We start from the raw sequence: 27,116 nt of genomic DNA, 5'->3' as shown, positions 1-27,116 counted from the left end.
TGTTCTTGACCCCAAGTTGGAGTTTTCCCTCAATACTCTAGTTTTAGAACTCTGAATATTACAAGGAAACATCTGAAAAAAAGCAGCACTGATTCATCGGCTGATGATAGACCCCTGCAGGTCTGTGCTATGATGATTTGTATTATCTAGGTTGCAATGTTCAGTTTTCTGTACGTACTTAGGATTTAAGTGGCTCCTAACTTACTGGTGCAATACATGTTTGAGCTGTCATAACCTTTGGAGGGTGACTTTTGTGAGGTGTCTACTGAAATCTAAAATTAGAAATTACAGTGGGGAAAAAAAAAGAAGGGAAAAAAAAGAAAGCAAAAAAAAAAAAAAAAGAAGAACCCAGCATAGTAAAGATAGTAGAGTAGCAAAAACTGGAAACAGAAAAGGTCATTTGTTGTTCTGGAAGTTGTGAGCTGTAGTCTCAAGTTTATGCAGAGGTGTATAGCTTATGCACTGTTGCACTGCCCTTGCAACATGTGCTTTTGACCTGTTTTGTTGATGGAATAGGGCTTTTGCAATCTTGCTGTCTGCCTAGTCCTTCTTCCAGGACCATCCAATACTTCTTTAGCTACTGCCAGCTTCAGTGAAAAGAACCAGAGCTCTCAGACACTTGGGTTCCCAACAGCTTTGAAAAAGATGCTATTCAGCAGGTGAAGGAGACAGAGAACCTACGGGGAAGGCACAAGCCGCGACCCAGGCACATGTTCACCCCAAAAGGTGGTGGCTGCTGGCCAATTAGCCTGAGCAGACCGGCCCTTTGTACACGTTCATGGTGCCTCTTACCCAGTCAAACATGGGGAATTGGAGGCCAGAGAGGGAATGGCAAGCAATATTTGACACATTTGTAAGAAACCAGGATGGGTTTGTTGTGGTAATTGTGGTATAGCTCACTTCACTGTTCACTGGGCCATCCTCACAGAATCAAGTCTTTTAGTTTTCTCTGTAGTTTTAGGTAGGCCATGCCAAATTTAAAAGCCATTTCTTTTGCTCAAACAGGATTGTTGTCTCATGGTCCTCCTTATTCCTATCTTGTTCTATATCCCACATTTCACACTTCAGATGCTGATAGCTTCCCTGATAGCTTCATTTAAATCTGTTAGCACCACTGAGATCCCTCGTTATGCTTCAGGACAGTTTGCATCAATACTTGCACATGATCTCTTTCAGGGACTGGCATCAACAGTCTAATTTGTAACCACTGAGCCACAAGCCCAGGAGCACACTCTGTGGATGTTTATTTATTCTGCTACCTTGCTCCATTGCACATTGTAGGGCCTTTGTTTCACCCACAGTACATGCATATCTTTTTGTTACATTTTTATTGCTCTGTATAGTCACAGGCATTGAGGCCAACTTGTCTGACAAGTTGCATGTTTCAGACCATAAAATTACAAACATGCACAGAGTGTTTTATTCAAGAAACCCACAATTTTTCTCTGAATAACAAATCTTTTTGACAGATAATCCTTGAGCTTCCTGATGCACAATTTTCAGCTGCTTCTGGACGTGTCCTACTATATATTTGACTTTTTTTTAATGCTGCTGCATTGCAAAATCCCAATTAATTTATCTCCCCATCCAGGTGGCACCTTTCAGGGCCCCACCAGCCGTGCCTGAGCTGCTAAGGGCAGAATTCCCACTGCTGTGGGGCATAGAGGCCAGCCCAACCTCTGAGGTTTCTGCTCTCCAGCTGCCCCAACCAACAATATGTAGGTTTCCTTGTCACCCCTAAGAATGGATGAGAACTCACAGCTAGCGTAGTGGGCCATAGAAAACCATCAGATATATGCAGGAAGAAATGAAATATAAGTGGTCATTCCAGGATGTATCTTGAGTATTTCTGATTTTTCAAGACCTCACATTGGTTACACCTACTAACGGCTTGATTGATATTGTTTCTTGTTTATTTCTCTGGAAGCAAATACTTTTTTCTAGACATTTTTCTAGAAAAAACAGCATTTATACAAAAAGTATCTGCTTTCCATGAAAAATTTAAAGGTACCAATACTAAGAAATCTTCACATTTAGAATCAAGGTATCTAGTGTAAATGCTTCCATGTCACAGTGTGTGCTAGAGTTCAGACACTAGGAACATGTTATTTTCTGCAGGACAGGTTTCCCAGAAAGGGTCAATCTGCTAGGTTATGCTGTGGCTTTCACATTCCCTGTGGTATCATGTAGCATCAAGCAATCCTAATGCATGGTAGGAGATATAGCCCTAATATAAAAAATCCACTATATAGACAAAAGAGGAGGAGTGAAACACCTAGTCTACAATTCTGTTTACATACTGCAGCAGATAAGCTTTACAAATCTTGCAGTTTACAGCTGTAGTTGTTATAATGCTGCTGGTGCACTATCATGCAGGATCAGTAATTCTTTTTGTTGGAATTATTAATTTTCACCCAGTATTTGCAGCAGTTGGTGCCTGTAAAATAAAATGCTGCAGACTTTGATTTTTACACCTGAGTAGTCAGCATCATCTCTTTTGTTTTTCTTTTCATAAAGCAGACCTTGCAAACCTGATGTAACCTATGTAAAGTGGAGGCTGACCATATTTCAAGCAGACTGAGGTCAGGAAAATGAAGTTGTCTTTCAAAATCCTTGCAACCCACCCAAAGAGATTCCTAGCTGTGTCTATGCAACTTCCCAGTGTAAGGGGACACTTGAAACCTCTGGCTCAAGATTTTTGAAAACAAAATGAGCAAAAGTCAAGACTTGATGTGTGGAGTAACTGTAGTGGACTCTTCTAGCCTGGAGAACCTGAGGGACGTAACTGTTAAGCATCACCCCAGCAGAGTACTTCGATAGGGTTGATGCCATAGCCTCTGAATCAAGGAAGTAGCTGTCCTTCTACTGTATGAAGCTGTTTGCTTTCTTTCCTTATTATCCCTTTCTTTCCTCATTATCCCTTTCTTTCTAGTTCTACTAAAAGAATCATCTGTTGAACTCAGTTGCCAGCAATGATTCAGAGCTGCAGGTATCACAGAAATGTATCATATTTTGGGTAGAGCACAGTACCTGTGCCATGTGACAGGACAGGTTTACATTAGAGGTCAGTACATTATTCCCAGCAGTTTAGGAACTTCTTTCTATACAGGATTTGCCAAGACATGTACGGATTCCACCTTCATTAGCTTCAAAGGTGCTAAAATGACAGAAAAAAGGGCTATGGTCTTTGAAACCCTTTGAGAATGATATTCTTTGCTCTTCCTGCATTGGATCTTCTCTTGCTGAACCATCTGAGAAGCCAAGACAAGCTTATACTTCTTTTACTTTTTGCATCATTTCAGTTCTGCACACACAGTGTCTGCTATATTTGCATAAAGCTTCTTCCATGGACTCCAGCTTTGAGTGTAAGCAAGCAGCCTCCTCTGCTGCTTATATTGAATGAGCAGTCCCCTCCTCCCCTGAGACCCAGTGTACCCTTTCCATCACACGCTCAGCCTTGCCTAGCCTGCGGCACAGGAGTTTCAAGTCTGTTTTGCACCTGATTCATCTTTGGATGTCAGCATTTGGAGCTGCTGCTTGCTACAGTTGCCCTAGGCCTTTGCACATCTCAATGTGTTTTAATGTCAACTCAACATGAGCATAAGTACATAAGGGAAAGATATATGGGGGCAAAACACAGGATGCCACCCTTACAAAACCCTGAAGAGCTTGTCAGGTCCTCAGTCCTAGGGTAAAGACATAAATGGTAGGAAAAGGGGTGGGGCTAAGGATCTCTGCAGTAATGTAGAACTGCTCATCAAATATATTCTGATGTAGAGAAATGAAAAGGTCTTATTTTCAGATTGTTGGCATGAGGTCACCTTATCTCATTTAGAATCTCTCTATGTAGTAATATTAAAGTATTCAAGGTATTTATTGTAAGCATTTTCTGTATGTCAAGAATGTGAATATTTACAGCTTTTGTAACAAATGGTGAGACTAGGAAAGCTGGGCTAGGAAGTACAAGAGAGCAAAATCCTTCACCATTCAGGCTGCAGAAGTGTAATACAAGTTGAAATCAGACTTCTTTAAGTGGTGTTTTAGACACAAGGCCTAAATGTTCCTCTGACCATACCTCAGTTCTGTCTGGTTAGGTCCTTCCAGGAGCATAATTGACAAAACCTATAGCTTGAGCTTAATTTCCGCAGTCAGGTTTACTGTGGCTAAGGATGTTTCCAGAAAGATGATATTGTTAAAACTGTGCTTTAAATACTTTAAATAGGAGAATATGGGGGTAAATATCTGAAATTTGACCTGTCTAAAAAAGGTGGCGTTTACTTGCTTTTCTTGGTTAAAGAAATGCAAATAAACCTTGGTTGATCCTTTAAAAAAATCTGTTTAAATTCATCATCCCTTTATTTCAACATGCCCCTTTATCTGTAAGCTTCTTACTATAAAATACAACAGCTTACCACCATGGTTAAGACTTGCATCCAACTTTTCACAAAAGAACAATGGATAGATCCCTGTACTCACTAATATACACTTTCAGTTATCTGTATGCCTGATGCAATTCTTCCATCAGGAAACCTAAAGGTAGTGTCAACCTTTAAAGGGATACCTGTAAAGATTGAATTCAACAGGTTTTATTGTTCCTACAAAAACCTGGAACTCTTTTGTGTTTTCTTCAGCGCCTATCTTATTAACAGTGAAAGTAGCACAGGCATCTCTCCTTTAAATAACAGTCCTATATCAGTAACTGCAGGGAGCATATACATGTTTACATTCATTTTTCAGCCTTCCTTCTTGCTGGTGTTTTTAAATTCAGTCAACTTTTGGCCAAACGGTCTTATTTTGGGACTCCAAATGCCAGATCCACACACTGTCTGCAAAGCATTGAGGATGCTAACGAATAAATGGTGACATGCCTAGTTCTTTCTATTTCCCATGCTCAGGTTTGGCTAATGCATTGTCAATGTCCTTTTGCTTTTAACAAACATGTTTTTTGTGAAATACCAGTTCTGTCACAAAGGTTTCAGTTCAGTTCTGCGACTTCAACTTTGTTCCATTGTTTAAAAGGCATTCAGCTTAAGCAGTCTTCAGGCTGAAGCACTGACTTTCATTAGACATATACATCTCAAAGCTGCAAAATAAGAAAACACCACATTTCTACAGCGTGTTTTATCAAGACGGTTCGACTTCCAGTGCTAATGAATTCATGTTGGAAGTTTTTGTGAAAATCTTTTTAATCCACTCAAGTGGCTTAAAGGGCTAAGAACAGCTTTAAAATGCTTCTGTGAGAAGTTTACTCTGAGGTTCAGTGGGATCTCTGGCCAGCACTGAATGCTTCCTTTTCCCCTTGCATCCTGCATTCCATGTTACAGAGTAGTTTCTAAGGCTGTAATTTCAGAATAACTTTAAGGTAGTTTAATCCTGTATGTGAGATCTATCCCACCATCTCTCATTCTAAAACCCAGGACAACAGTTCTAGCTTTCACCCCTTGCTAGCACCACTCTCCATGTTTGAGTTCATGGAGCTAAATCGTAAATTGATCCAGCTGAAAACTAACTTGAGAATAAAGGAGACCTGTTTCCTGTTTCTCTGATATGAATCATGCCAAGATAATGCAAATGCCCATGTCAGGATTAAGCAGCCAGAGCTGGGCAGCTACACAGGTTTGGGGCAGACAGAAGTAATCAAGTAACCAAGGTCTCCAAAAGACATCTGTTTAAACATGGGAGGGAAAAAAAAATCACATTCAGAAGGAAAGAGTCGGAAGAGTTTCACAAGATTCATTGTTATTTTCATGTGCAGATCCACTATTTATCAAGAGTCCTTTGGCTTTGGGTTGAATATTGAAACATTTTGCATCAGTCATCTACAGAAATATAATAGTGAGAAAGGTAGCATTGGAAAGAAATTTTTTTAAAAAAATCTGCATTTTCCAACAACTTTATTGTTTTTAACACTTTTCTATTGCAAATCACTCTTCACTGTTTCATGCAAGCTATTTTTTATTCTCCTCTTTGCAGATCGAATTGCACAGAATATCATTAAATCGCATTTGGAGACATGCCAATATACGATGGAGGAACTACACCAGCTAGCATGGCAGACTCACACATATGAAGAAATTAAAGTTTACCAGAGCAAGGTACAATTCTGTAATATGCTTTTTCTTCTGCTCCCTGTGGTTTGAAAGTTTTAGCAGTGTAATTTATTTGGCAAGGATATGCTGCTGAGTTTCATAAAGGTCAAAATAGGCTTTTAAATATCTTTGAGGAGCTGTTTACAGAAAGCAAAGGAGTGACACCTCATAAAAAGAAGCAGCAGCTTTCCAGCATGTTGGGGTGTTTGCTGATGTCATAGTTCAGGCATGGTTGTGGAATCCAGCTTTCCGTGCTTTGCTGGTTATCACAGGTCTAAACTTCATGCAGAAATTCAGCTGACTTTAATGTGATCAGGACTGGATCTTCTATTGTAAGGGTTTTAAGAAAATAAGAATACCTAGCTGTGTTTCCTTATCATTTTGAAAACACATCCCCTTTTTATGTGAATAACAAATCTCTGTCTCTTATAGATAATGACAAACTTAAATTGAAGTTGTTCAAAACTGGGTGGAAAAATTGTCTCATTTCACTATATTTTTATTCTACCTCTGAGATTCTCAGGTCAAGTTCAGACTATTTCCCACTGGCACTTCTTCAGACATAGTCCAGTCAACAGAAACTTTTGTGCCTCTTGTGCCGGCATCACTAGCAATGATTCTTCAATCAGATTTCATTTTGCATATTAGCTGATCACACAAGACACAAAAGACACTCCAGCTTGTTCTTTGAAAGCTGAAGGTCTATGCAGGACTAGCAATAATAAAAATACACCATAGCTTGCAGAGCTGTGGCATGCAAACTGAGACCATAAGTTTACATTTGTATGCTTGTGTGTGCAAGGAAAATGATTATCAAGAAGACAAAATTTTGATGCAATCAGTGTTCAGATTGCAATGATACTTTAATTATATATTATTTGATGTTTCAAACTAGCAAAAATATTCTGTTCAATAACTTAACAGCACTGTGCCACTTCTTCCCTAACAGTACTCTGGGATGCTTATATTGTCTGTGCCACTGTTTGTCTATCTTGCACAAAAGCTGACATTAGAATCACATTTTAATATTGGACAATGCATTCTCCCCCTTTGGAGAGGCAATGCTAGAGGTCAGATCACTGAGGCAATCAGCTTGTGAAAACAGCCTTCTAATGAAAAGGGTCAGGTACCTTGAAAAGCAGAGATGCTGCTAACTGTGCCTGGGGATGATGGGTGGAGTCTGAGGAGTGTACCTTTCTATAAGGCCACCTGAAGAACTTAATACACTGATGAACCCACTTGCTCACTGCTTTGCATTTCCATGTGTGCTTCTGGAAGACCAGAGAAGCTCTGTGGCAGCAGTGTGCCATTCAGATCACCCACGCTATCCAGTATGTGGTGGAGTTTGCGAAGCGCATAACAGGCTTCATGGAGCTCTGCCAGAATGACCAAATTCTCCTCCTTAAGTCAGGTGGGTAAACACCAGAAACTCGGGACTGGTTTAGCACCCAGCACATTAGAAATGTGCTCTGCTGTCTTGTTCTACAAACCATTTTAATTTTGAATGAGCCCTAATTTCAATCTGTTTCATTAGCTACATTAACTCTTCTGTATTTTTCCACATTAATCATGTTATTGCCTTCAGATCCCCTTCCATCTACAGTCAGTTGTTGCTGTTAAGTACATGCACACACACAATCATTGCAGCAACTGCAGTCTGCAACCTGACGTGGTGGAAGGACGCTGCGCGTGAGCTGGTCAAATCAGTCTTCTGCCACCCTGTACAATCCCCACTTGTTATTAGTGAAACAAATGCAAGCTTGCCAGGGCCTGTTTCTGTGGTCATCTCTAATCTTTTTAATGAGCCTACAGTGCACTGGAGGGAAAATCCGTGCTGGCGCCAGTTGGTTTCAGAATAAATGAGAGCAGATTACAGTGGTGTGCTCCAGCCTTGCTCTTTGTGTGTGCCTGGGTGTGCAAATGTGCGCATAAGAGCAAGGGGGAAAAGGGTTTCCTTCCCTATCATGGGATTCAGTAATTTCTGTCCTCCAGAAGAATCATGACAAAATTTATCATGACTATGTAGTAACACCACTGAAGTCAAGAGGACAAAATTTTATGACCAAGTGAACTGCTACTGGTAATCAGCTGCATTTACCATCTCAGTTTCTTGCTCCTTCCATGTATAAAAGACGGAATGATGTGTGAGACAGCTCGTTAAAGCATAAGAAGAGCTCCCTATTTCAAAAGAGACCTCTTTACTAAGGCTGAAAGCCAGTGTGATTCAGCACTCTGTGGACAGAGGGCTGTGGCTCAGTGTGGGGCTGGACTCAAGACAGTGGGCACAGGTACAAAGGGAAGGGATACAGAGACCCTGGGAACAGGCAGGCAGCCTCCTGGAAAAAATGAGTCATAGCATGAGAACTGTTTTTTTAAAACTTCTCCTAATTTCAAAAATTCTGTAGGTGCCAGTGCACCTCAAGTAACTTCATTTGGCTGGTAAAGCTAACAAAACTGCATCTTCAGCGAAAGACATAGATGTATCTGACTATACTGTCAGACAACTCTGTTTAGCTTCAGCATGTATAAATATGTCAGGTTTTATTTTCTGTTTTGCTGTTAACGCTGAGCAGGGATTAGAAAATCAGGACTTTCCACTAAAAATCATGTCTGCAGAAGAATCCTCAGATTCAGAGTTCCTCTTTCAGGAGATTTGGATTTAGTTAAGGGATGTTTAATATTTTTCCCTTCATTTTTCCAAAATGTATATTTTTGCAGTTAGGAAATAATAGGGAAAGATATGGAGAAAAAAAGAAAGGTTGCTTTGGTTATTCCCCAACCTGAAAGAAAAACAAAGGAAACAACAGCAAACCCCAATTTAGGGGTGTTTTCCACAGTACTTTAACTTTTATTTTATCTCTAAAACACTTTATATTTTCCCCCTCCTACCAAATGATGCTGGGATTTATATACAAGTTGAATGAAGCTGCTTTTTTGTGTAAAAAAAGGTTTAATTACTAAGAAGGAATTTCAATAAATGCCTAATTTTCAGGATAAAGTATTTCAAATTGAAAAGATTTGCTCAAGTCTAAACACAGATTAAGTCCAGGTTGCCAATTTGCTGCAATGAGGGAAAAAAAATCAACCTAAAGGTTGACCAGAAATTACCTCCTTCTGTACTCAAAGCAGACAGAAATATTTTTGCTTATGTTCAGAGACATACCTAGATGTCTTCGAAGAGTGTCTATCCCTGCTGATGTTTCTAATGACTGATATTTTCACAAATATTTTCTTGAAATTTCCTGTATTCTGATGTTCTGCAGTAATGTGTGGTACCTTTGCTCTTTTTCATGTCTAATAGGCTGCTTGGAAGTGGTTTTAGTGAGAATGTGCCGTGCCTTCAACCCACTCAACAATACTGTTCTGTTTGAAGGAAAGTATGGAGGGATGCAAATGTTTAAAGCCTTGGGTATGTTATTCTTCTTCTCTTCAACCAGTTACATTAAGCCACATAGTGACACATTTGGCTGTCTGAAAACTGTGACTCACAATGAAAATCTCCGGTAAATACTGAATCCTCAAACCTCCAAATCTCTAGGCTGGAACAGAAAAGGGAAAAAAAGGTACTCCACTAGCTGCTAGCAGTGATAGGTGTTTTTCTGTAATGAAGAGCAGCATGAGGGTTTTTCAGATAGACTTCTTGCTCTGTCATTTGAAGTTTTGATAAAACATGAATTTATGGTAGGAGACAAGTAGTTTATCTTCACAGATCAGTTATGCTTGACATATCAACCCATCCCACAAATTGTGTCCTGCAGATGGCAATTTTAGACACAGCAATGAGGGCACTAAAATGATGAACTATAATAAAATATAGACAAGGACTTACCTAAAATACTGGTTTGGCTAAGACTTTTAAGCTCATTCAGATTCATGTATTGAAATAATTGCTTCATTTCTCAGTACAATAAAGCGCTATCTGAAATGTTAATAGCTAAATGGATGTCTTTAGCCCAACCATGAGACTGATACATTATCAGAAATTTATTCAGGACCAAACTCAAAGAGAGATATTTGCTCCAAATGCATATTTTTATCATATATATCTTTTTTTTTATTGTTTGCATATGGCTAGATATAACATTACAAGTTTGAAGCATTTAAAAATGTGCATTAGTTGATTTATTTTGGTCTTTATGATGTTTTCACAAATTTTCATGAATATTTGTACTGTTAACAAAACTACATATATGAAAGTTATTTAGGACTGGTTATTCATACCTCTTAATTTTAATATCTGTTTAGAAATAGCTTTTATTTCCACATTGGGAAAAGAAAACCCTCTTCTAAGATCTCTGTGCAATTTCTGTACAAGTCATGCCCCTAATTCTTGATAATTTTTTGTGCTTCAATAGATCACAGAATCACAGAATGGTAAGGGTTGGAAGGGACCTCTAGCGATCATCTTGTCCAACCCCCCTGCTTGAGCAGGGACACCAAGAGCAGGGGCATAGGACCGTGTCCAGGAAGGTTTTAGATGCCTCTGGAGAAGGAGACTCCACAACCTCCCTGGGCAGCCTGTCCCAGTGCTCTGTCACCCTTACAGTAAAGAAGTTTTTTCTCATGTTTAGGTGGAACTTCCTGTGTTCCAACTTGCGCCCATTGCCCCTTGTCCTGTCACTGGGCACCAGTGAAAAGAGTCTGGCTTTCACTAAAAATTTTCATTTTCACTAAAAATATGTTAGTGAAATATTTTGGGGGTAGGTGGAATTCTGGTAGCTGATGAAAGGCACTTGTTTTAGAAATACATTCACTCACAACTATTTTGACACCAAAACAGTCCACTTTTCATGGCAGGTTAGAAAGCTGATAATTTTCTAGCATTGATTTTGTCTCTGTGGTTTACAGGTTCTGATGATCTGGTGAATGAAGCATTTGACTTTGCAAAGAATTTGTGTTCCTTACAGCTGACTGAGGAGGAGATTGCCTTGTTTTCATCTGCTGTTCTGATATCACCAGGTGATTATTCACTCCAAACAGCACAATGATATTTTTTCATCCTTGTCCGCCTCTTTCTACCTACTTAAACAGCTGTTTAAGCCATATTAAGTGATATTAAGCAGTGTATTAAGCAATGGAAGAATACCTGAACTACCCAAATATACCTCACTCTCTTTTTGGCAGACTGTCAGCTATTACACATACTGGAAATAGATCCAAAGTGTGAGGGTAACAGACATGGAGCAGGATTGTGTGGACAAGCAGTGCAGGCTGGTGTTTCTCCAGACCGTCTACAAAGGAATAGGATACTCAAGGAGGTGCATGTTTCTTCTAGCATTTTCAGGGAGCTCAGACCTCACAGTCCTGAGTAGGTTATAGAGTCCCTAACTATGATGGGCTTTTTCTGTGGGGATAAGAAAGTGACCAGTAAAAACCTGTATAATGTCCTGTCTGAATTTAGACCCAGATGAAAGGGGCAACATGCTGTTTTTCGTATATACATATATCATACTTTTGCACAGGCAAGCATAGATTCAGTAAGTGCTGGCTGTATGACCACAGAAAAGAGGGTTTTGTGATTGAATTGACTCAGAAGGTGGATCTAGTAGGTAAGCTTGAAGTTTAGTGTGGAATTTTTAAACATGCCTCAGGGGAGGTAGACTCCCAGTTTCCCACTAAGAGTAACCTCTTGAAACACTTTTACAAAAAATGCCACCATGAATTATTTTTCCATCCTGTTCTGCTAAAGACTTCCTCTAGGTCACTTTGCCCTTTTGCACATCTGTGGTGGAGATTATGTTAGGCAGACTTAGACTAGCACAGATGGTGTTAACATGTTCATTTTTGTCATTAATGACACCTACTGAAAAGACTCTGCTCCTTTTATTTTCTCTTCAAGCAGTTTTTGTGACCATCTGCTCAGGGGTGAAATGGTTGAGTCAGTGGCTCTTCATGGTGTCAGGCCAGGGTGTTCCAGAGAGGACTGTTCAAACAGCCACCATTTCCACCTCAGAGGTGTCCCAACTGTGCACAGGGGTAAGAATTGCCTGTGCATTGTCCCCCAAATGCCCTAACTTCCTTTGGGACAGGGTATTTGCAGTGTCCTGATGGGTCCCTGTCCATCAGCCCTCCCTCAGTCTGAAAAGATGAAAGCTGTGAGCTTGACAGAGATGTGCAGTCAGTGCTCACCAGTGGTTAGCATTAGTGGCCTGTTCAGCAGGATGACTCAGTGCAAAGCTGAAGACAACATGGAAATTTGTTTGGAGTCTGGTCTGTGAAGTTCTTCAATAAGATGTTAACAGAGGCTGCGGAAGACAGTTTCAGTGTTTCCAGCTGACTTTAAATTATGAAGCCAGGGGAAGAAGGAAGAGGGTGGTGGGATCCTTTTAAGTAGGATCTGTATTTCTCTTTTGTAACAGCTGCAGGTTTTCTTACTCTTGTTTATTTTCTTACAGTTAGGAACAGGAAAAGTAAGAGTTAGCTGAACAGACAGATACAATAAGATTATTTCGAAGATCACTTCAAAGCACTTTGGATCAGATGCGGGCATCTCATCTGTAAGGAGAAAGAGAATTTAGTTACATAATTTCTAGCCAATTTGAAAAGAAGTCATGAGTCTCTTTCCTAGGTAATCTTGGAAAGGGGAACAAGTTATAGCCTTATTCAACAAAATCGGGTCACAGAAAGTGTCTAGCATCTCAGAATGTCCTGTGCCTTAGGCCTGGGCAAACCTTATTTAAGTAATGGAAAATTTCCCATTGATTTTAATGGATTTTGGATCAAGTAATTTATGAAATGTGCTTAGCTGCAGGTAGGCATTAGGTGGACATCATCATTCTGATTCAGCTCTGCACTTCTACATACATCTCTTTAGTTTGCAAAGCAACAAAATCTCTTGCAATCTGCCAACAGTTCATGTTGCCTGAGTATCCACGCTCATTTCTACTTCTTGCAGCTGTACTAAGTACTTGAAAAAGATAGCAACTCAGGACTGGCTTTGAGCCAGCTGTATTGCAAGCATGTGTTGTAAAAGCTTCTCCATTAACTCTAGTAATGCATTTCAGTCCTGATATACATCAGTTCTGATACAGCCTTTCAGATCTGGATGTCTCCTGAATAGCAGCTTCTGTTTCTGCTAAGTAGCACAGGTAAGTAGAGGTAATTCGAAAGGTTTTTTCATTATAATAAAATTTAAGGGTTGAAGGCAGTGGTACAAGATTAAATATTTCAATAATCCATAGTTCTCCATTTCACATCCAAGTTGGCTTTTTCCTATTTGCAAGCAAGAAGACACATACAGTCTCGCATTCCTTTAACAACAACAAAAAAACGTGCACATCTAGTCACAGAAGATTCAAAAAGGAAGAAATAGTGGGCTGCAGCATCACGTACATGAGTAAAAGCAATCTCTCTTCCATAAAAAGACTGCAAATTTGGATTGTGCAAATAATTCCCATTTCAGCAGGGCTGCTAAGTTTGGGAGTGGGAAGGAAGGAAAAATCAGTACAGATTGAACCTACATTGAAATTTGCTGTTTATTTTCTTACAAAAATGATAACAGTAAACAACAGAGAAGGAAATAATTTCCTTACACACTAGATGTTCTAGTTTCTTCACAATAAATTATTTCATCTTGGGAATGTACATGAAAATTTAAAAAAATAAGCACTGCTTCACTGAAGTAGTGTGCCCGTCCTTCCATCCACTGATACAGGTACACAGAGATTCCCTATGGGAAGTAACCATAATCAGGTTTCTTTTCTATAGAAGCCACCATCCTGAAATGTAATTCTTGTGCCCTTGATCTCAGTGTTTATGTAGTTTACAGGAAACAGAGGGGTCCCACCAGGAGTAAAGGGACCTAAGAACATACATTCATACAATTGCTAAGGTTGCAAAGCCCTACGTCAGACCCATTTTCCACCTGATTCAGAGCACAAATCCAGATTTTCCGATTTAGGGTGGACCTAACCACTCTTCTTGGAGGTGACTCTTCAACTTGATTTCTGATTTCAAAGGTTAGAACATTGTAGAAGGAGTCCAGTAAAGGTTGCAGAGGCATCTCCACCTGCAGACATGCCAGAGCCAGGTGATAAGACCCTAATCTGGCTGCCCCCTGGGTGCCAGTCTCTCCTGAAATTCTGACTGGCCATGTTCCTTTTTGCAAAAGGAGATCTTATAAGTTTTCCATCATCTTCTTTCCTACACTCTTCACTAGCCTAGTGGCCTGTACACTTTTTAAAGATACACAAGTTCAAAACCCAAAAGGAAAAGTACTTCTGTACTGAACCAGTGCTTCTTATATCCTTCTTATATCCTTATATTCTTCTTATATGCTTCTTATAATATGAGTAGCCACTGATCTATTGAGTTTTTCCTGCAACTTTGTGACTATAACTAGAGGTACATGGGGAATTCCAGCCAAATTTGCAGATGGTTTTCAGGTGGAAGAAACCACATTTTGGGCAACAAACTTAATATCCATTATAAAAGTTTTACCTAGCTCTTGTCATGAATTTAAGAACTCCAGTATTATATACAGCATGTTCTATGACAGGTAAGTCATTAAACTCACCCTCCAACAGCCTCAGTATATTTTTAAGCTTACTCTTGTGACAGAAAGATAAATCTTTAAGGATTGCTCCCTAGGAGACAGCTCCAGTCTGCCACAATAGGCCTTGATTTAATGCTTTGGAAAGGCATGTTTTTGCAATAGGATAAATTTTGGCACCTAACCAGTGAAGTCTAAATATTACTGTGTGCTTATTTGTGTAGATTCTGTGTGTGCTTTCAGCTAATTCTCTTTCTATGGCCACTGGTAACCCAGGATCCATTGACTTACCTTCCAGGACCATGATTCTCTAAGCTTTGCAAAAAGATTATTTTCTTTTCCTGATCATCTGTCAAGTAGCTAGAGGTTTGGTTTTGTCTCTTTTCACAGTACTTGGTGATGGACACTTTTCATACACCCCTCTCCACAGCCAGACAAATGACAGAATCCTCCTCCTTCTGCAATGAAGTACTATTCAGCTCCAACACCTGGGCATGTGTGCTCATTGAAATCGTCAACATATTATATCTATGGCTTATTTTAGTGACTGGGAGTGGGTAAAAGAGCTCTGAAAGTGAAAGGGATTTTCCTGCATTTTTCAATTTGTACATGAATATTCATGCCCTGTGATAAAACAGATTTTATTTCCTGTTTGAAAGCTAAAATCTATACCAAATAATTGGTCTGCATTGAGGGAGAGAGGGAGGCAGAAACAAGTTTGTGGCATGGGAAAACAGAAGGTTTAACGGTGCTGTAAACATACTGTATTAATCGTTTTGGGATTGTCTTGGAGTCTGCTACTTCTCTTTCTGTGTTTGTCTCCAGAAGCTGTGCCTTGTGAGACTATAGATCTTAAGGAAGACCTCCTACACTTGGGCTTTGAGCTCAGTAGAAGCCATATAGGTTTCCAAACAACTGTCTGTAACTGTTCTTCTCCCAGATAATCTTTTATTTTGTGTTGTTTAAAAAGAGAACATTTTTAAATAATGAGAAATTTGCACTTCAAGATATTGCAACAACTCATAATTCTTTTGAATTATTAAAGAAATTCTTTTGAAAGAAACCATTTCTTTTTATTCAGAATATAATATTTGGTCTCAAAATGTTAGCCTAGTAAATAATGAGATATCTTTTATTTTAATTTTTAAATAATTATATTATTTTCAAAGAACTGTTTTCATCAATATGTTTATTATTTATGTATTGAGACACTGGGATAATATGACACGTTTTTCACCTAGCCAGTATGAATTTAGAGGAACACTGATTGTAGCAACAGAGAATAATAAAATGTTTGGACCTTGTTTCATCTTTACTCCCATCTTTATCTCTAACATCCTGGTTTAAACAAAGAGTTGCAAAGTCAACGTTGGTTTCCTGTACACTTTGTATCTGTTAATTAAACTCTCAGGTGATCCTTCAATGGATTAAGATACTTTGCCTCTGAAACCATGTCTTAATTTTCATGCAGTCCTTCCTCATGGGAATTTTGATTGCTGTGAATGCTTGCCAGCATGGAACACTGTGTTTGTCCATGAGCATGCTCCACTTCTGTGCATTCTTGAATTTAGCGCTTGCATTCCTTTTACTTAGATCGAGCCTGGTTAATAGAGCCAAGGAAGGTCCAGAAGCTTCAGGAAAAGATTTACTTTGCACTTCAACATGTGATCCAGAAGAACCACCTCGACGATGAGACTTTGACAAAGGTAAAATGTTAAAATGAAGAGCCGAGCACTCCTTGAGCATGACTTATTTTTGTGTCCATTTCTCCATGAATTGCTGCATTAATGTAAGTTAAAAGCAGCACACTATGTACTCGAAATGTACAGAGGTAAGGCTTGGTTACCTTTGTCCCTGGTTCCTTTTACTCCAACTTTTGTTCAGTCCACTAATCTTTTTAATTGGTACACTAGCAAGAATGAGTCTGCCTTAAAAAAATACCCATGGAGGCAGTTTCTTGTTAAACATATTTTGGGCACTTGGCTAAAATTTCCAGGACAATTGTTTTTAGCCTCTAAGGTAAGAACAGTGTCTGGTCCCTTGGATAGATAGTTTTGATGGAGTTCAGAGTATTGCATTCAGTTACCCAAAAATATGTTAATGTGGTTCATTTTGGAAACCGTAATTTATACTAAATTTTCTTCTTCCCTCTCCTTTTTATTTTAATGTCCCACAGTTAATAGCCAAGATACCAACCATTACTGCACTTTGCAACTTGCACGGAGAGAAACTACAGGTATTTAAGCAATCTCATCCAGATATAGTGAACACACTATTTCCTCCATTATACAAGGAGCTTTTCAATCCAGACTCAACCACTGGCTGCAAGTGAAGGGGATAATAGAATTTTCACGTAGTCATGGAATGCGTCACTATTAAGACAAAATGAAATGTTTTAATGAAGAACTTATTAAAAATGTCACTACTGCAACACTAGGAATGTCCTGCACTTAATAGAATTATTTTTCACCGCTACAGTTTGAAGAATGTAAATATGCAACTCTGAGTGGGGATGTCTTTTTTCTCTTTTTTTTTTTTTTGAACTGACAATGAATATACAAATATAGGACACTGGGTGTTACCTTTTTTTATTTTATTTTATTGTGGGATGTTTTGGGAGACAACTGTTCCTAGAATTTTATTGTAGATATACATGAGAATAGAGCAGTACTTTGCAGTATTACTCTTGCTGTTTATTGTTCAAATATAATTTAAGAAAATTCCACATATTAGACTTGCCTATTTCTGTGTTTTTAGATAGTTTAATGCATGTGGTAATTTGTAGCTGTCTTGGAAATTATGGTGCATGTATGGAATACATATATATATATATGTGCTATATAATTTTATATATATATATATATATATATATATGTAGGTATTATATGCATACATGCTGTAGCTTAAAAATCCCATGCCTACGTTTAAAGAATGCTCAGCCTGGCTGTCATGCATTTCTTACTCTCCAAGTAAGGTATTAGATTTACTTTGGCCAATCAAGATTTGCTTTGCCAGTCAGAGTTAAATGATCAGATGCCTATGTGTAATGACAGGATCACTTCTGAGATATGTGTAATGTAGTGCATGTGTGCAGTCTGTAAATGAAACATCAGGAATGTATCAATGGTGCAAAAGCCTTGTCTGGATTATTTCAGTTGAGGGAGGAAATGGTTTTTTAGGAATTTACTCCCTGTTACAGGGATGGAGCATATATAAAAGTGAACATTGTAGGACCTGATATCAGTAAAGTATCTGAAACATTTTTCTGATTCCACACATAATTTTATTTTAAATATACTGCTTTGAAAAGTAGTTGCAAGGCTTGGTTTGTACTCAATGGAAAGATACATAGTGGCTGAACTTAATGGAAAGACATATAGTGAACTCAGAAGAAGCCTAAAATGTAACTCTGAAGGGTAGCAGCAGAGGGTGGAAGGGAGGGAAGGAGGAAAGTCAAAATGAGCAAAGTCCATGGCTACGAATCACTATCACTCTTTCTGACATAGCCATCATCTAGATGGGATTGATGATTTCCATTACACACATATATATGCATATATGTATGTATATATCCAGATGTATATAACTGTAAATATATACATATATGAGGTTGATTTTAGATGCACTTCAGAGGGGAGCAAAGGATCAGGGTTTCTTTTTGTCTGTCTCTGAATTGACTTTATGTGCATTTGCTTGCCGCACCAAAGGCAAACACAGAGAGGAGTGGAAGACTGTCATGGACTTAATCTTGTGGATTAATTAATTAGCAGTCATGATTAATGTATTTGGATTCTGGCAGAGATGCAAAATATGGAAGGGGGATTCAGTTTCTGCTACAGCTCTGCCCTTACCATCACTTTTACCCATTGGGAGCTTTTCCAGAGAAGTCTCCTCCAGGGATACCAGTGGAGGGAGTAAAGCAGAAATAACAGGAGGCGGGCAGTAGAGGAGAAATGAAGGCAGGATCACAAGCAGATACATTTCTTTATTTCAAATCACATAGAAGTCAGCAACTGGATGCAAGGAAAGAAGGCGCACGCTGGCAGGGGGGCCAAAGGACCCGCCGTCAGCCAGGCTGCGTGACGGAGCAGTGTCACAGGGAGCCCAAAGGGACATAGCTGGGCCCCTGAGTTGGTACAGAAACTTTGTTTGTTGCAGTGATAACTTAATGCCTCCAGCTTTTCCAGCAGACTTGCACAGCTCTGGGCTCAATCTTCTGTTCCTTTTTCTGCATGACCAAATAATTCACACGCTATTCCAAGTACTTTGTTTTCCCTTGCCCTCCATCAGCCGGTTTGCAAGTTTACGTACATGTTTTATGACAGAATCCATAACTAGACAACATCAACATTTGTTTGCTGTGTTTTAGCAATGCCAGACCAGATACACAAGTAGTTACAAATTCTCAGCTAATAAATGTTTCCCTGTACAACCATTACAACTTCAAAAAGAAAAAAGAAAAAAACAGCTGCACAGCAAAGTTAGTTGTGCTGAGAATTTTACTTAGTCCTATAGAACAGGAATACCTTTTTTACTCCAAATTCAGAACAGATTTTCTGATCTCTACTGATTACATTAAAATGACTTCAATTAACATAATAAAGCATTGGTCTTGATGCTTCTTTTTACCACTTAAACCCCAAAACTGGCATTCCTTTATAAGGTGATTTATCTGTTTGCAGCCCCTTTTACATGGCAAATCCATGAAAAGGACCCCAAAATCCAATCCTTTCTAATATCAGAAACTTAATTAACTATATTTATGTATTGCTTGTGTGAATTTGTTTGGGAAAAAATGTAAGTCAAACTGAAACCTGGAAGAGCTCAGTTTTAACTGCATGTTTTTCTTGTCTTTTCCAACACAAGAACACACCCATATATATTTGTTTGAAAACCTTTATAAACTTGTTTTCAGTATATCAAAAGTAACTTATTTAGCCAACCCGCAGAAATATAGAATATGTGATAAATATTACTGTTCTTAGTGTTGATAAATAAAGAGGCTTATTATGTTTATAAATAGTCCTTCACAATTACGTGTTACATCTTGAAAAGGTTCTTTTCAAATAAGCTAATCAGTCCTTGGGATTTTTGACTTATGTCTTCATAAAGCTAACCAAATGGAGAACACCAGTAAAAAGACATTATTTAACCATTATCTGCAGTGCTTTTAATCCTTAAAGCACTATTCTTAAATCACTGCAACCTCATGACCTTTTAATCAGTAAGGATTACTGCATTTATTAAAGATGCAGAAATAAAGGAAAAGAAGTTAAATGACTTGCCAGAGACCACAGACTCCAGTTCTGGAATAAAAATGTGGAGGCACAGTATCCAGTCCTGGAATAGAAAAAATTGATTCTTGCCTTTAGGTCCTAAAAATATTAAAAGGCTAGTATACAAAATTTTAATTGCCATTCATAGGCAATAGCCTGTACAAACAATAACAAATACTGTCAAATTAATTTTTATGTTCAAATAAGGTTCATTATCAACAGCTTGCTCTATTTTTGTTTCTACTTTTACAGAATTTAAGCAAATAACCTTGTTTATTTGGAAAACAAAAATTCATTCTCATACATTATTTATTTGTGGTAACTAAGGCTGAGAAATTTTATTTAATTTTCTGTGATTTGGGATTGACCACATAGGTATATAGTACCTCTTTTGCCCTTCATTGACTGAGTTTAGAACAATAAATAATGATCACACGCTACAGGCTGGATTTTTATTGTTGGCTTTGATACATAGTCATTTATACTCAAAATTTCAGACTCTTGATATTGGATTTCATATCTCCAAGCTATGTTTACATTTATATTTTAAATCAAAAAATAGCATGAAATCAAGTAGATAACTGCATAACCCACTCACAAAATGCATTTTAGAAAATATTAAGGGTGCATTTTGTTTCTTCTTGGCTTTCATTAGACCACAGTACTATCTGAGGTCCTTCAATTAAATCTCTAAAACTAGGATTTGTCACATATGCTCTCTGTAGTAATTGGTTATGCTTGTTGATTTTCTAGTCACAAGCTTTTCAAATGGAACATATTTTTTAATGATTGATAAACCTCAGACCTTTAACAAAAAGGTATTTAAAGCATGTATTGAATCTTGAACTTCTAGCATTGCTCTCAGATAATTCAACCACATTGATCTAAATTATCCCTGGCATCAAGGAAGCAGATGTAAGTTGTTCATTACACTACCACAGAGACAATTTTGGTGTAAATGTCACCCTTGCCAGCTCGTTATATAAAGAATTAATTCCAAGAGTCATATTTCCTTCTAATGGAAAGATTGCTTCAGTGGTTGCTTTGGAAAAAAACCAGGGTAATAGAAGGCACCCAGCTGGGCCAACTTGTTTCCAAAAGCAACATATATTTTTTGATTGGTTTGAGATAGGCAGCATTAAGGAATTGATAATGCAGGTTGTCAGGCTCCCTTAGCTCTAACTAAAGCCACTAAAAATGGAGGCATCTCAGCATCACACAGAAGGTGCTCAAGCCCTCATAAAATCAGAAGCCCTTAGTGTTAAGAGGTCCCCTTTGAGCTTTGCTAAGCACAAGTCAGATGTTATCCTCCTACTTGCTTGTTAATGTTTTTACTTCACACTTTTTGTTGTTCATTTCAGCTCCATTTCACAGGGATCAGTTTATTCCTCCTGTTGCGCCTTGGGTGCTGATGTTATCTCGATGCCTGTGCCAGCTTATGGTGCTCCAGGTGGAGCAGCTACCAGACTTGTCCATGAAGATGAGCTTTGTTATGTCATTTTTCTTTGTTTTCATAGTGGCAGCTTGCACAGGTGTATGTTTCCCTTTGAAAGAGTTTGCAGAGATTTCTGATGTAACAACTACACAAAGAGGGTACAAAGCTGCTTTTGTGCACTGGCTTCTCAGCCTCCCACTCCAGGGCTGCTCCAAGGCTACAGCAGTCTCACAGACCAGTCAGACAGCACATTAGAGATATGCAGCTGATGGCTCCCTTTCCCTGTTGTCTTTTTCATTCCCTCTAACATTTCAGGCTCCCCCCATCCTCCTTCCTCCTGACACTGCATTGATTGTGCTGTTTCCAAATAAGCCAAGGTCCAGCCTGGAAGCTGATTCCTATTTTCAAAGTCATTATCTGTTGGACATCACAGGAATATAGCACTGGGCAATAAGCTCAAACTGACATGTGGAATAGATTTTTGTCCAAATATGTTATGTCTAAGCACTTACAAAACGGAAACCTGAGACAGAACAGCTTGCTTTTCCCTGGCAATAACAAAATAGTGTATTCCCACCTACCAACCTGTCCCAGCACTTTCTGCCTCCACTCTATAGACTAACTCCTATCTCTGACATCCAGTAGGAACACGGTGATGGAGACCCAGTCCTCTTTCCTTTTTAAGTTTCACGCTTTGTAAATGACAATCACTGCTTGACGCAGATATTGCACTGTATGTCACTCAGGGATGTTTCATTACTAAAAATAGCTATATAAATATAACAGTGATAATACAGAAAAGAACTTTAGAGGCTTTGAAGGGCACAAGTTTTGCTGCCCAAATGAATGCGACCCAGACAAGGCTTTCAAGCCAGTCATTAGAAGTAACATTGGTATAAACTGAATTCACTGTCAGCATTTCCTCAGCTTGATGCAGGACTCACTTAACCCATTATTTCACAGTCAGAGGATTCCTACTGACCCATCAGTCTGTGATGTAAAATCTTTTTGGAAAGAAAATGCAAGGAAGTTTTGTACGAGTTACTGAATTTAGACAACTGACAAAAGAAAGTGCAGTTTAAAGGTACTACATTTAGGTACTGTTAATGTAAGCTCATATTCAGAATTGCTGCAGGCATGTAAGAAGAAAGGTTAAGATGTGGAATAAATTATAGTATGTCAGCAATGACAGCAACAATTATGCCGAACTACCACATGGAGAAATGACTATAAAGAGCAAGTAGTATAAAGTGGCTAACAGCTACCCTTTCCCCTCAGGGATGCACAAAATCATAGCTACCCCAGGCCTCTGTAGCAATGCTTCTCCACAGTGTGACCAATCCTTTTCTCACCTCAAGCATTTTATACTGTGCTAGTGAAAAATACTCCCATTTCCTAGAATTTTGAAATGTGCTTCTGCTTATCCCTAGCTTTACACCACAGGTTTCTATAGACCTGTCATTACAAGAACACACACAGAAAGACAAATTGCAGTGGATTATATTGCCAGTCATGGAGTTAATACCAGGTTTCCACCTAAGAGGTTTTCGTCAGCTCTGAGTATGATCATTGCTCCTATTCTCACAGTGAGTATGTATGGGTTTTGACTCCTTCCATCTTCTGAATTCCCTACACCTAGAAGATGGGTGGGCAACCTCAAGAGGTGGAAAGGAGAGGCCAATATCCCTATGTGTCAAGGTTTTCATAACCATATTCTTCGTTAACCGTTCCTCTGCAATTTGGATTTTAATCTTTCAGGTTGCTGGGAGCCATATCTAAGTGAATTAAATTCTTGTTAGCATGATACCTGTCCATTAAAAGGAATGGTCTTCTGGGCAGAAGACCTTGCCTCTCTTTTCCTTTTACTCCTAGCTCCTAATGAATGAGGCCTGGACTGGTAAATGATTCATCTTTGCTCTTTCTCAAGCTGATTCTTACCTGCAGCCTGTAATGAAGGGTCTACCCAGGAGGTAGGAAGCAGGCTCCTCTTCCTCCCAACCTCCATCTCCTCATTTAGCTATATTGTCCTTGAATATGTTGTCCCTGCAAGCAAGGCTGGGTGTCAATGAACCCAGCACCCCAATATTTTACAATCCCAGAAGTGGTTTGCAGCAGGTCATTTAACTATAAAAGCCACTTGTGTATGGAGTCTGAAGACTAAAGCCACTGTGAAGAGACCTAAAATTTCTACAGTAGTAGCTCACAGTTCAGTAACTGTCCTAAAAAGGCAGCGTGAATGTCCAGTGACATGATGGGTGTGTCAGGGTCCTCCAAACGATCCTTGCATGTCATTTGTGCTTAGAGAATAAGGCAACACACAAAATGTTCTAGGAAAGAAGAAGTATTTCCTGGGTGTTACTGCAGGCAGTGAGGATAATATTGCTCACAGTGAGTTCAGTAACATGATGTGCTACATTTACATAATTTCATCATCCTCATAATTCAAGCACAGCATGCAGGGAGAGTGAAAGAAAACATCATTGGATATAGCAGCAATAAATAAATGTTTCTTTGTAACTGTACTTGCAAAAGTTGTTCACTTTGCACGTGGTCTTCTGTACAATAACATAAAGAACTTAATCTAATGTAGATATCACAGTGTTTTTGCATATTTGTTGGATTTGTTGGCTGGAGCTGCTAATTTGTGATTGAAGATACTGCTGTTGAGGAAAATGTATGTGCTTCAAAAAAAGGCTGAGGCCCTTATTTATGGCTATACATTGGCAGCAGTAAAGTATGTTCAATATAAAACTCTGTCTGGACAGAATTTTTAAAATGTCTCTTAGTTGTCAACATTATGGTCATGTTGGTCCCTTATTTGGGCAACAAGAATGCAACTGTACTGAAAAACAAGCAGGGCCAGATGGTCAACCACAAAGAACAGGAAAGAACAGGCTTTACCTTGAAGACTGTTCCAGATAAAACCAGCTTATTAAAAAAAATAAATATATATATATTAAAAAAAGCACTTATACTTGTCTTGATTAGACACACAGCTTAATAAGTCAAAGTAACTACATTAGGCTGTTGACTTTGGGGATTCAGATTCAGATGCACTACATTTGTGTTTTTTTAATGTGTCACTTCAATGTCAGAATCAGGCAAAAAAGGTGTTTTGTTGTTAGTAAGAAATGCTAATAGTCATTTAACCCTAGGGAGTGTGGACCACACATTCTCATGCAGTAGATGGGGATTTATTAATGCACTTACTCTTAAAAAGCCACTGAGTAGCATAGCAAGTGAACTAGCCGTGATAGTCTTTGCCTTTTGTGTGACTGCAATGTGACCTCTAGTAGGCTACAGGGAGCGGCTCTGTGATTGTACTTGTGGCCACAAATAAAGCACAACTGAACTCTAAGCTGTTATCAACACCCAGCTAAATCAAATGCATGGGGTATTTTGAGATTTATGCTAATCGCTGTGAGATAATTCCCATGTTAAACTAATTACTCTGGTTGTAATGAATGGATGGTATAAATAAAATAGGAAACAGAAGAACAACAAAACCCCTTATTTTACAGCTGCACTCTCTGCCTCATCTGATTAACACTAAAGTTACTTAAAAACTAAACAAACAAAACAAGAACAAAGAAACCTGAGTATGTATTGTAGAAATGTAGAAGATAAATAAAATATTTTTTCAAATGTAATTACTTTTAATATATGCTTGTGGAAGGTCTGATACTATGTATGCTGTCTCTGTAATTTTTGCTGTAAATAACTTGGGACAGTGACTACACTGATTTTTTCTATGTCTCTGTTTAAGCATAAGACTTTGTAACAATTTTTTTTAAAGAGGAAAAACATCAAAGAGTAAATTATGTACTTGCTTCCTGTGAGTGTAACGTACTCTTCAGTTTTTATGGAAACTGATTGTAATAGATAAAGCCTTTGACCAGCCGTTGATGTTTAGTGTATACTTCTGTTTGTAATGAGGAAAAAAAAGATGGGACTGTCAATGAAACATGATCCCAGTGAGTCTGTACAGTAAGTATTGTATTAATACCTGCAGACTGCACTTGACTAATGTAATTTCAAGAAAGGTTGCTCAAGCAAATAGTGTTTCCTTACAGCATATGGCTTTTATGAATCCTTCTAACATGAATTATATTAATAGAAATGATTTCTTTCTTTCCAATGAGCAAAATATTTTTGTATGCCTTTAATTTCTTATTAAAATTTGAGGTCAGGTCACTCATTAGATATAATCCGAAGCCATAACTGACCTTCACCAAATACATGTTTTAAAGCTCATAACAGAAGAAGAAATTATGTCCAGTTTATCAACAGCTATAATAACACAGGCAGGAGCATAAATAACACGCGAAGTATTTGTATGCTTTTCTGGCATCCTAATACAAATTTAATGGCTAGTATTTTATGATTACCAATTTATAAAAAAAGAAAAACGTAACTAAAATAGATATTTAGATTTAAACGAAACTTTCTAATATTTTTGAAATATCCCTGAAAATGCTTCCTTGCTTTTAGGATTATGAGAGAAACTGATTTTTCATATACTTCCCACTTTCAAATATCTAATGTTTTTACCCTATTTCCAGTTCATTTTGTTAGAGTGAAATGAGATGTTAGGACCCAGATCTCCAAGCCCTGAGCTATTTTGTGCTTGGCTGTAGCTATATTGTTGTAAATCAATTTGATTTGAATTTTGGGGGTGTGTTGCTTGCTACTTGATAAGCATGCTTACCACTGTTGCTAACACACAAGTGTTGCATTGCCTGTCAAGAAGTGTGATAAAAAACAATGAAATAAAATATGAATAACACTCAAAATGAATCACTCTCAAAAGCTGAATAAAATTTCCTTTCTAAAATCAAATGCCTCATAGAGTCAACAGTGATTTTCTTTTATTTTTAAGCTTAATTGTATAATAAGTATGATGTATCTTAACTGGCTTGTAGATGCAAAAAGCAAAACTGCAAATGAACCATGATATACTGGGTAAAAATCTGTCTCCATTGAAACCAGTGGCAAAACGCCTGACTCATTTCCATGGAGCCAGGAGTTCATCCAGCATTTTTACATCTGCAATTTTGTTCTGATCTTTCTCCCTTGTTTAATATAACTGACCTAATTTATGTGTACGTGAGTAAAAATACAGCCTGATTCATTTAGAAAGTGACTGTTGAGGGTTTTATTTTTTATCATTAATTTCATAGGACCAGCATCCCTGTCAAATGAAAAGGTTCTATATTACTTTAGAATGTAATAGGTTTTTGTCTTAGTCTATGTCCTGTAAATTATTAGTTTAATACTGTTAGCATTCCATAATAAAACACACATGATTTTTGAATGTTTTCTGTAAATGACAATCAATGTTGATGAAGTTCCTTTCTTTAATGCAAAAATTAAAAAAAAAAAAAAACCTGTATAAGAAAATAAATTCTGTTGTGTGACTTTTTTTCCCAGTCAGCTTGATTTACCTGGATCTTTCAGGAGAAGGAACAGTGTGTGCATTTCCAAAAAAAGAAGGGTAAAAACAAAAACCTAAACATCAGGACTCTGTACTTATTTTCAGGTTTTCTCTTAATCTGTTGAATTAAGTAGAGAATGTGGCTCCATCAATGCACCAAAAGTGGTTTTGTTTTGCAATTTAAATTACAGCTGCAACTTTTGAATATGCAAACTGTTAGATTTATTCATTTATTTCTCTATTTATTTTGGGGAAAGCCTCACCTAATAGAAAAGCAAAACAACACAAGAAACACTTGCATGAAGGCAAACTGCACAGTAACATAACAGACGGTTATCTTATTTAAAAGATACTGTAGTTAAAATAAATATAAATATATAAACTGTTTAAG

At 38.1% G+C, this 27,116-nt stretch overlaps 1 protein-coding gene across 1 annotated transcript in view; it reads left to right on the top strand.

Annotated features, from left to right (window-relative positions):
* The window catches only part of RORB (RAR related orphan receptor B), a 146,143-nt gene extending 119,403 nt beyond the window's left edge, over positions 1-26,740 (top strand). The window contains exons 5-10 of the mRNA XM_064438448.1: positions 5,974-6,095; positions 7,368-7,500; positions 9,391-9,498; positions 10,938-11,048; positions 16,174-16,286; positions 16,757-26,740. Coding sequence (XP_064294518.1) covers positions 5,974-6,095; positions 7,368-7,500; positions 9,391-9,498; positions 10,938-11,048; positions 16,174-16,286; positions 16,757-16,912 — 743 coding nt within the window. The 3' untranslated portion in view covers positions 16,913-26,740. The remainder of the gene's footprint in view (positions 1-5,973; positions 6,096-7,367; positions 7,501-9,390; positions 9,499-10,937; positions 11,049-16,173; positions 16,287-16,756) is intronic.
* The last annotated feature ends 376 nt before the right edge of the window (positions 26,741-27,116 follow it).

This window comes from Phalacrocorax carbo, chromosome Z (assembly GCF_963921805.1).
Source record: "Phalacrocorax carbo chromosome Z, bPhaCar2.1, whole genome shotgun sequence".
NCBI classification, from domain to species: Eukaryota; Metazoa; Chordata; class Aves; order Suliformes; family Phalacrocoracidae; genus Phalacrocorax; species Phalacrocorax carbo.
This window is presented reverse-complemented; position numbering and strand designations above follow the sequence as displayed.